Genomic DNA, 11,294 nt, shown 5'->3' with positions numbered 1-11,294 from the left:
GGCGATTGGCTACCGGCCTCTTCCCTTTCGGGTCCGCCGCCGCCGGGCGCCATGGAGCGAGGAGGGGAGGCGGCGGCTGAGGGGAAGGCGGCTGAGGGGAGGGAGGAGGAGGAGGATGACTTCGGCTACCGGCTCTTCCCGGACCGCAACAAGAAGCCGCAGAGCTTCCTGGTCCGCAGCCTCTTCACCTTCCACAACAGGTGCCAGCTGATGCTGAGGATGACCCTAGACACGAGTAAGCGCTTCCCCCCGGGCCCGGCCCCGCTCCGGTGCCCCGGGTGGATCCCGGGGTGTGTGTGTGGTGGGGGGGAGGTCCGTGTCCCCCGCCGGTGCGGCCTGCCGCGGTGACCTTGGGCCGCGGGGTGTCGGGGCGGGAGGGGGCCGGTTGTGGGTCAGGCGGGGAAAATGGCGAATTTCCAGGGCGGCTGTGGGCTTTTTTTGTCCTGCCAGAAGGCCCTTCTCTGGCTTGTTTCTCTTGAAATTTCGAGAGGATTTGTCCCTTTCTGGTTCGCTTGGGCCCTCCTCGCCACGTAATGTTGACTGTGACTCTTACTGAAAACAACGGTTGTTATAGGCCACTCTTTCTGTCCACTGCTAATAAAATAGCAGCAGCACTGGCTTGATTCCTGAATAGCTGTGTACATATCATGATTCTGTATCCCTTTACATGGCCTGAGCTGTAACAGGGTGCCAGCTGCATTGCATTAGGGTTAAATATTGCAAAGTATGAATTTGTGCATGTGTAGTGCTTTTTTTTTTTCTTGACTGTCTTTACATTTTGATTATAGATGACTTTCAAAACTTTTGCCTAGAGAAATTGATTGCAGCAATGTTTTTCTAGATCCATACGCTCAACTTCTTCTTGAGGCTATGAAGCAATCTGGTTGGTACGTAAACTAATTCATCTTGTTCTGTGTCGTAACATCGCCATTATATGGAGTTACTGGTCTCTTTCAAATTCTTCCCTACAGCTTTCTTTGTTTGGTCCTTTCAGCACTGTCTTCAATGACCGGCACTTTTCCTGCGAAAACTGTGATGGTTGTGTCAGTGGAGGCTTTGATTCTGCCACATCTCAGGTAGGCACTGGATGTTGTCCCCCCATTTTTTTTAGCGTTTTGTTACTAGGATTAAATGTACTTACGGTGATATCTCAGTTAGTTGTGAAAACAAGATAAATGAAAGGTGTTCCATGGTATTGGAACTCATATGCTGCAGAATGATGAGGCTGTTAATGTTGAAAAACACTGATCTAAAGAGTCTAAATGCTGTAGGTGATGTGTGCTGGGTCTCTGAGAAGTAAGGGAGATACTGAAACTTGGTGAAAATACTACCTACATCTTTTTTTTCTACAGATTGTTCTGTGTCAGAACAACATTCGCCACCAATCCCATATGAACCGGGTGGTCACGCATGAATTGATTCATGCTTTTGATCACTGCCGTGCACATGTTGACTGGTTTAATAATGTCAAACACTTAGCATGTTCAGAGGTAAGTTAAAATGCTTCTAATGTTGTCATTATATTAATTACTGCTGGTTATTAGGGGTGCTTCATGTTTAAATAGGCATACTGTTACACAGAATTCGTTTGGTTTAAATCTCTTAATACATTTCGCCCTTTCTGTCAGATCAACCTAAATAGTTTCATTCAGAAAACAAATATTTAGTTTTCACAAATATGGTTAAGTCATTGCCATATTAAGTAGGATGTGATCACTGTGAGTGTAACCACAAGAAGAAGTGTTTAATAACAAATGAGAGTAGTCAGAGGTGAAAACACATTCACACATTAATCACGTGTTTATAGGGTTCTTTTTCTTGCCTGCAGGTCTTGGGATGTTGGGTTGTTGTCGCAGAAGTATGGTACCCTTGTTTTTGTTTAGATTTTTTTGGTTAACAGCAAACTTGTCTTTTCCTGTAACATATGTTTCTTGATTAATTGTGGTGTTGCTAATAGTATGCTTTAGTTATGACTCCATGGCCATTTCAGAGGACGTAGGAATTGTTGCTTGAAAGGCCTTAAAAATTGATGCATTAGGAGGTGAAATTACACTGAGCACAGGCTAGGAAGGATTCCTCTTGTGCACACGACTTTTGTGTATTCACATGCTTTTAGTTGATTTATGATGTGATCCATATCATTTGACCACAGAAGAACTTACCATTAATTAATAATTATAATTAATAATTAATATTAATAATCATTAATAATAATTAATAATAGGTAACAATATAATAATAATAAATAATAATATTATGAAGGTATGTTCTTGTGACTGTGTGAATTAGGTGGCTTTTAAACTTTTTAAAAAAATATGTAAAATGATACAAAAATGTTATAGTGGCTTTGTCTTGGGGTTTGGGGTTTTGTTGTTGTTGTTGTGGAGGTTTTTTTGTTTGATTGGTTGGTGGTTTTTTAATGAGAACATACTTGATTCCAGACTTAAGATGTGCCCAGGTTTCGCCTATAAACAGTATATGAGAGGAGCAAAATAATGAGTTTGGTACAGAACAAACCAGATTTCCTAAAAATTAATTTTAATTTGTTAATTAAATTCATGTTTGCTGTGGAAGAGAGTCACAGTCATGTATTATCTTTTATCTTTTTATAGATAAAACTTAATGAAGTAACCCAATGTGGTATCAGTAAAGCCATTCTGCATATTTGTGGGGAGTTGAGCTTGGCTGGCTGCCAGGCACCCAACAAGCCATCCTCTGACTCCCCTTCCTCAGTAGGACAGGGGAGAAAAAAAAAGATTAAAAAGCTTGTGGATGAGGACATGGAGGCCTTTTCATACTTTTTTTATTATATGGTGTTTACGATTTTTATTGTCAGCTTTTTAATTCTTACTTTTCATATTTTCCCTGCGTTTATTCTCATCCTGGTACTTAATTATAGGAAATCTAGTTCTAGTTGTATTTCCTAACAGAGGGGTAGGGTGTGGAATGGTTGGCAGGCAAAAGAAGTTACAGTGCACAGGGCAAGACAGTTAACAAGCTAAAACATACATGCTCATTTAAATGTGGCTTTTCCTAAAGTGGGTAGGTTACTGCTCTTCTGGGTATTGCAGCTGTAGTCTTTGAAAGGTATCTGCCTTTCTTCCTGACTCCTGTGTCAGCCTCTGATATAGACTAGTGAGAATACCACTTTCCATGTTCTTCTAGCAGTTTGTGTGTGTGTATAGACACACATACACACATATGACCTCTTCTGCTCATTCATTTAAGCTTTGCGAATATGTGAGACTTCGTCCCTGGAGAAACTTACAGGTTCTATAGTAATACTTTGCAGTTCATTGAGGCTGAGAGGGTGGATGTAAAGGGTAATATGTAGTTAATGAGTAGAAGTGGCCTTGGGAATATTCTCTACCAGCAGTTACCAGAAAGATATTGAAGAAAAAAATGTTACAGCTTTTTTGACTTTGTATTTCCATGTGTTTCTCTGATCGTGTGGCTTTTTTTTCTCAATAGATTCGAGCTGCTAATCTCAGTGGAGACTGTACACTGATGAATGAAATAGCCAGGTTTAAATTTGGGTTAAAAGGACACCATCAGGTAAAGGCTGTAGATGTTAAAGTCTGCTGGTTTGTTACGAGCCATCTTTACCTACTTGATCGCAGCCTTCTACACTTTCATAGCTAAAAACATTAGAGAAAGAATTAGATGCCATGGACTTGCTGCTTTCTCTTAATTAACCTTTAATAACCTTTAATGATTAATGATAATTTTTTTTCCACCTTGTTATTTTTGTTGGAGTGAAATTCCTCATACCGTAGAGCATTACCACTGACAATGGTAATGGGTGGTTAATAAGAACCAAACAAAAATCGGGGTTTGCAGGAAATGTAGTGGGAATAGCTTACCCACTGGGTAAAACTAAAAAGACTTTGAAAACTGGAGGAAGGAGAATGACAAGGGTTCTAAATAACCACGTGTGTTAAGTCTTACAGCAATTAATTTTTTTTTTAATAGTAACAAAGACTATGGGTTGAGTGCCAAGTAGTTGCTCATGTTAGAGTGGCAGTTAGCTTGTAGCTGGGGGTGTTTACACCTTTTTTTATCTTTTAGTAGGCAAACTGCGTAAGCAAAAGTTGCCATAAAGAGAGGTGTCAAAATGAAGGCCTGTAGAGGAGTCATTCCTTTTATGTTTTACAGCATTTCAGTTGGAAAAGCACTAGTTGGTATTTATGGCTGTTTCTTTCTGATGTATTTTCTCCTGTGTCCAAGTCAGGTTGTACAAATACTTGGTACCTACAACAAATGCCCAATTGTATTTTAATTCCTGTTCTAAGGAATGTCTTTTACTTATCTGATGGTTTATTTGCACATGGAAAACTAAAACACCTAGTTAACACAGGATGGAGCAAAAATGTACTTCAAGGCTCATTACAGGCATTGTTTGACTCTTCTGCGATACAAAATTATTGTGTATGTAGTAGGAGTTAATACTTGACAAAATCTGGGAAAAAAATTACTTATCCTAATAATGACGGATTTTTCTTTATCTCTGATTCCCACTTCAGGCTTGTGTACGAGACAGAGCAATTCGTTCCATTCTGGCTGTTAGAAAAGTTAGCAAAGAAATGGCAGAAAAAGCTGTGGATGAAGTTTTTGATGCCTGCTTCAATGATCTGGAACCTTTTGGAAGAATCCCGCACAGTAAAACAGATGCAAAACGTGCTTATAGAGACTTTCAGAACAGAGATCGCTATAATGCTAACTTGTAAAGGAAAAAAACCTGAAAAATTATGTTAATATCTGATTGTTCTGCAACATCTGGAGTTACAGTATATGCACACAGTGCTGGTGGAAAGTGCAGTTCTATCAAATGTGTCAATTAATTTTGTAAACTTTTCCAGGAGCCAACTTCCATGGAAGTAAACAAAGTAAATGAACAAGACAAAAACCCGTGTTTCCTCACCTGCTGTTCCAGTAACATAACTTAGTACACCAACTGACTTGTCAAACAATGATCTACACGTTTCAATGCATATTTAATTCTGCGCAGTCTGCCTAGGACTTGGTTTCTAAAAGTTTTGTTGTTACTGAATAAATCTTTTCATAAAATCTTTACATTTCCACCATCTTTGATACACAGTCATAAACTTGATTTTCATCGCTCCATTTTAAAAGATGGGCAACTGAACTACAGCTCTTGGGTCTAGATTTAATATCTATATTAAATTTTGGGTTTAGCCAAACTGCCACAGTTGTTTTTGAGCACCTCCTGAAATTCTTGGAATTCTACCTCATCTAACATTAACTTTACAGGTACATAAAACCCTTTGGCTTTTGGGGAGTTTAACTGACAATTCTGCTTACCAGATCAAACCTACAAGCTGGGTAAGCATTGGTGAGAGTCTGTCCATCAGTTTGAACTTTGCTCAAAATGTTGGTGTAGCTTATGGTCATCGTCTTCTTGTTAGGTAAGTCCATCTGAGGAAAGCAAGAGGCTGCTAGCTTCATCCTAAGTCTCAGAGAAGCTGTCTTGTTCCTCTGTTATTTCCAAGTATAAGGTGTTATAACCGTTGTCATGGATGCAAGAGAACCATGTTTTCTTCTCTTGAAATTAAAGGTGTGGTTCAACCAGAGGTGTGGTTCACTGATGTGATGGAGGTGTGGGTCCCCAGTCAAAGGTCTGTAGGTATAGCTGCTCTAACAGTTACTGGATCCAGACTGAAGCGGGAAATTTAGTTCCACAAAAGATGAGGTGGTGCTGTGATTGCTACTGTTTCATATGAAGTGCAAAACATTTCAGACAGGCTTTGAACTTCACAGGATGTTAAGGTCCGAGTAGTGGTGGTGGTATCAGTTTTCCTGTGTAAAGTTGTTCGCACCTGCAGAAGCATAGAATTGCTGGGGTTGGAAGGGACCTCTGGAGATGCTGCTCTTTCAGCCACACTGCACAGAGCGGGGTCAACTAACGCATGTTGCTGGGGAACGTGTCTAGTTGGGTTTTGATTGTCTCCAACGATGGAGACTCTGTAGCCTCTCGGGATAATCTGTTCCAACATTTGATTGCTCTTGTAGGTTGGTCTGGGTTTTTTCCTCCTATTGTGGTTTAACCCCAGCCAGCAACTAAGCACCAGGCTGCTGCTCACTCACTTCCCGTGCCCCCCCCTGGTGGGATGGGGGAGAGAATTGGAAGGAAAAAGGTAAAACTCTTGGGTCGAGATAAGAACAGTTTAATAGAACAGAAAGGAGAAGAAACTAATAATGATAATAATAACAATAATAAAATGGCAATACTAATAAAAGGGCTGGAATATACAAAACAAGTGATGCACAATGCAATTGCTCACCATGTGCTGACCAACGCCCAGTTAGCTCCAGAGAAGCAATCCCCCTTCCCCCCCCCCCAACCAGCTCCTCCCCAGTGTATATACTGGGCATGACATCACATGGTATGGAATACCGCTTTGGCCACTTTGGGTCAGCTGTCCTGGCTGTGACCCCTCCCAACTCCCTGTGCCTCTCCAGCCTTCTCACTGGCTGGGCATGAGAAGCTGAAAAATCCTTGACTTGGTATAAACGCTGCTCAGCTACAACTGAAAACATCGGTGAGTTATCAACTTTCTTCTCATGCTGAATCCAAGACATAACGCTGTACCAGCTACTAGAAAGAAAATTAACTATCCCAGCCAAAACCAAGACACATCCTTGTGTGTAAATGGAGTTTCCTGTATTTCACTTTGTGCCAATCTCCTCTTGTCCTTTTCTTGGGTGCTGCTGAGAAGAGTCTGGCTCAGTCTTCCCTCGTTCGACCCTCGCCCCATCAGGTATTTATGCACATTGGCAAGATCTCCCTGAACTTTCTTTTCTCCAGGCTGAAGAGTCCCAGCTCTCGGTCTCTCTTTGTTGGTCAGGTGTTCTGATCCATTTATCTTCATGGCAGTTTGCTGGACTCACTCTGCTAAGTCCATGTCTGTCTTGTACTGGGAAGCCGAGAACTGGGCCCAGCACTGCAGATGTCTCGCCAGTGCTGAGCAGAGGTGGAAAATCACCTCCCTCAATCAGCTGGCGATGTTCTTCCTAATGCAGCTGAGAGGGCTGTTGACCTTGTTTTTCTGCAAGGCCGTGTTGCTTGCGTACAAGCTGGTGTCCACCGGCACTGCCAGGGTCTTTTCTGCCCTGTCGAGGTCTGTCTGAATGGCAGCACAAACCTCTGGTGTATCAACCGCTCACCTCAGCGTTGTAATGTCTGTAAACTTTCAGAAGTTGTGCTACTCCTATCTTCCCGGTTGGTAATGAAGAGATTAAACAGCATTGGCCCCGACACCGGTACCTGGGGTACTCCACGAGCATCCTTACACGTGTACTGGACGTGGCTAAAGAATCAACATGGACTTGGGAACATCTCAGCTAGATAGCTTGCACATGTGCACTCTGGAGATTTGAAAAGTTTGAAAATATAAATCTGAATTGTTCTGTTCACTTACCTCAAGTGTCAGAAAGCCATTCCAGGCACGTTAATTTACTGCTGTAGGTGTGATGATAGGTCAAGTACCTACCTGGAACTTGAGTCCTAAGCAGAAGAATCTACCAATCATGTTTTGTTCACATTGATTTCAATTAGGCAAAAGACCACTCTGCCCTGCTACTTGTTGGGTTAAAACTATCTGGAAATAGCAGTAGAATGCCACCTGCTACCTGGAGGGGCTGAGACAGTGTGTAAGGTCACCATGCAAAATTGCAGTTTGAACCCAGACCTCGGGCTTAATCACTCGGAAGAACAGCTGCATACGCACAGGGATTTTATTTGTTCTCTGCTTATTCTAAAATGCAAAAGCAGACCTGGGAGACCTGGACACGCAGGTCCTGCAGCCCAGGTTCTCACTCACCCATTCCCAAAAGAATGTTCCTATCGCAGGACCACAATTTTGTCATTCTGCTCTTGCTTTCCTTGGCGCCGTGAGTTTTGCTTTCTTCAGTTGTCTTTCTCAACAAGGTTTGGAAAGAAAGCGAGAAAAACTGGATGAGAGTGGAAGTGATGACTCCATAAATATATTGGGAGAGGGAATTTAAGTACAAGTTTGAACAGTTATAAAATGGTCATGGTTAACTTAAAAAGGAAATTAGAAGATGGTATATAAGCATCTGAAGAGTAAGGGTGTTCTAAGTAAGACGGAGAACAAGGAATATGCATTGTTTGTGCTGAGGATGAAAAGTTTAGGGAAAAGGTTGATCCCAGAATGAGAAATGTTAAGTCCTTTAGTATTCCAAAAAGGATGAACTGAAACTAGATTGTTTTGTGTTCACATTTATTTGCATTTTCTTTCTGTTGTAATAATCCTGTATTTCAGGATTCCTCCTGGTCATTGGCAAAGTTTGTAAAGGAAAGGGCTATTCCGCCTCCTTTATGCTCTCCACCCCCAAAGATCTATAACTTTGGGTTTCAGTTCTTCACTGCTCTCCCTGGCAGGAGGCTGCAGGGATAGGCTGAGTACAGTTGGGTTAGGACGAGCTGATGGATTTGAGATCTTAGACCCTTATTGTACCACCTTGGTATATTTTACTCACGTGCTCAAGGTTAAACTAATCACCAAATTTGGGACTAGAAAGGAAATTTTCCTTGATTAATTTGATAGGGATGACCGGTATTTCTGTTGAGCAGCTGGACCCTATTTCGCGCTGTTCAGGCACCCGTGCACAGCTTTACGTGTGCAGCCTCTGAATGCAGACTCCCGTGTGACAAGTCCGGCGCTGACCTGAGCTGTGACAGTGGCAACGCTGGGTGCGTCTGATCCTCGGAAATAAGATCTGAAGTGGGCAATTACACCTGTGCGGTCCGGGTTACCCTGCACACTGGGTGTCAGTAGGGAGCTACGCTTCCCGAGCCTGTAGTGACCACTGGGACGGAGTGGTCAGCGAGAAAGGCAGACCTGGATGGAGCAGCCCCCTGAATCGCCCAAGAATTTCATGTTAAGTGATGGTCTTTCTTGCTGCAGGGATGAAGCTCATTGGCGTGACCTCGAATGCTTTCTCCTTCCCAATGGTGGCACATCCCAGCTGGGATGTTGGCCTTTTTTCCGTAGGTCTACCACTCGTCAGCAATGGGAAAGCTTTTATGACTTGCATCCCTTATGCCCTGAATTGCTGCTCGTGTTCTGGTTGTCTCTGGTGGTGGAGGACTGGGTGTGATGGTCGGTGTTGCCTTCTCCTGTTCTGTGTCCCCATATATTTTGTGACAACGGGACTGACGGCGTATGAAGCTTTTTCCAGCAATATGTAACCGCGAGATTTGGCTGCGGTGGGGCAGCAGAATCCCTGGTGAGACTTGATCGGGAGTGAGGTGCTGAACGGCTCAGGTAAGGGAAGGTCAGGACAGTCACAAATTTCAAGTGTCTGACAGGCGCTAAGGGTGGAAGGGGAAGGTCCTCCCAAGTACCTCCAGAATTAGGCAGCCTCTGAGGGGGCTCTCGTTTGACCGCGGCTTTGGGGTCCTGCGATCCACCTATTTATTTCACATGCCTACCACCTTTTGGATCTGACCATCACTCAGTCATTTCCTCCCGAGAAGAGTTCGGTCACGTAATCAGTCTCCAGCCCAACAGGCTTGCTCCTAAGGTGTCACTCAGGAGCAAGCTGCATGAAGACGGCGATCGCAAAGACAACCGCTTCTCCTGTCCCCCGGGCAGAGCCGTCGCCATTTCCCGAACAGCAGCAAAACTTGGAAAAAGATTCAAATGTAAGCACTGTCCTCGCAAAGGACAAAGCAATGCATCCAAGCAGTGACCAAGCCTGATTTGTCTGAGTTGTCCTGTTCCTGTTGGACTGCGGGTGGGTTGCATTTATTCCCAGGTGTAGCATAATTCATACCCATGGGTCCCGTTGTTTCTGGGGCTAAGCATTAATGCAGATCCCTCGGAAAGTCATCCTAGTTGTCTCGGAGGAAGTAGCGTCTTGGCCAAGATTCCCCAAACCTGTGATTTCAATGCTTTTGTGGAATTTCAAATGGAGATTTCATAATCTTATTTTCTTGGGGTAATTGCATCAGTGACTGACATAGTCGCATGGCTGAATATCTGAACAGAAAAAAATGGATATAATACCCTACATACCTATAAAGAAAATTACACATTGAATTCTAAGCTTCCCATCTTTGATGTAATCTAGGTAGACCTTCTGGGTTTTCTAAAATCCCCTGAGGAACAGAGATGCCTTGGAACAGCATAATCTTGTGTGTTAATATTCCCTTAACCTCTACTGCTTTTCAAATCCCCATTTAGTCAGTATGATGTATAATACTGAGTTTTTTATAATACTTCTCACACATATTCTGGCAGATAATTCCTTCCCTTCATCATACCTTATTAACCAAAGTCCTACTTTAATGAATGTGTGTGCGTTTGTGTGGTTTGCACTTATATTGCATTTGGACCAACACATTGTCTGAATATATAGAGTTGTCTTCTATCTGGGATAAGCTTTGTCAAGTCTACTTAGAAATTGCTTTTCTTTAGCATTTTGGATAGTTGATCAGCATAAAAATCTAGGAAAGAAAGTATTCCGGATATATCTGCAAGAGATGTTGGTAATAAAGACTACCCTGAGTTATATAAAGACATAATTATTTGGGGGAAAAAAAAAAATTAGTATGAAAAAAATTACATAACCAGGAAACATCAGCTTAAGCAACAGATACATTTCAGTTACACCAAGTCAAATTGTAATGGCAGAATATGTGCACTGCAACTCACCAGAAAGCAATCAGAAGAGGCTGATGGGCTTCTTGTCATTCCCTGAGAAAAGGAGGGACAACAATTACATGAAACTTTGCACACACTGTTTATCAGTTCAGGCAATCATTTCATTGCTTTTGGCGCAATTTTAATCTGCATCATTTTTTCTCATCAAAACAGAGGTTAAAAAAAAGAGTAAAATCTCATTGCAAATGTGAAAAATGTGGGAATCGATTAAGCAGCAGAGGGAGCTGAAGGACCGTGGAACATCATGCTGCTGTGGAAAGCCACCTGCAGACCATACACAGCTGTTGCTCAGTGTGCAGTTCAGTTTTGGTTTAAATCTCTGCTTTAATCAAATTTGCATAACTCTAACGCTAAAATAGGTTAAAAACTAAACATATTTCAATCGCATTATTCTGCTTCTGCCGAATGCTTGCTTCCTTTAGAAGACTACTGCAAAACATATATGTAAATGCTTTTGCCATCTGTGCTGGTTTGGAGTGTGACTGTGTTTGCAGGGGCAGTTAGATAAATACTGGGGTGCCTGCGGCAGACCAAAACGTCAAGCTATAAAGACCCATGATCAGTAATCAGAATCATGCAAATTAC

At 42.4% G+C, this 11,294-nt stretch overlaps 1 protein-coding gene across 3 annotated transcripts; it reads left to right on the top strand.

Annotated features, from left to right (window-relative positions):
* Positions 1 to 41: 41 nt before the first annotated feature.
* ATP23 (ATP23 metallopeptidase and ATP synthase assembly factor homolog) lies at positions 42 to 5,584 on the top strand. 3 transcript variants are annotated; one of them, XM_075059103.1, is made up of 7 exons: positions 42 to 235; positions 842 to 887; positions 995 to 1,076; positions 1,353 to 1,490; positions 1,829 to 1,858; positions 3,472 to 3,555; positions 4,524 to 5,584. In XM_075059103.1, the coding sequence occupies exons 1-7, from the start codon at positions 52 to 54 to the stop codon at positions 4,725 to 4,727; spliced, it is 768 nt and encodes a 255-aa protein (XP_074915204.1). In that variant the 5' UTR covers positions 42 to 51; the 3' UTR covers positions 4,728 to 5,584. The 3 variants fall into 3 exon arrangements, with proteins under 3 accessions (XP_074915204.1, XP_074915205.1, XP_074915206.1); XM_075059104.1 differs by lacking the exon at positions 1,829 to 1,858; XM_075059105.1 differs by lacking the exons at positions 1,829 to 1,858; positions 3,472 to 3,555.
* The last annotated feature ends 5,710 nt before the right edge of the window (positions 5,585 to 11,294 follow it).

This window comes from Buteo buteo, chromosome 28 (assembly GCF_964188355.1).
Source record: "Buteo buteo chromosome 28, bButBut1.hap1.1, whole genome shotgun sequence".
Taxonomy (NCBI): Eukaryota; Metazoa; Chordata; class Aves; order Accipitriformes; family Accipitridae; genus Buteo; species Buteo buteo.
Note: the sequence above shows the minus strand (reverse complement) of the source record. Positions and strands in the feature narration are given on the sequence as shown.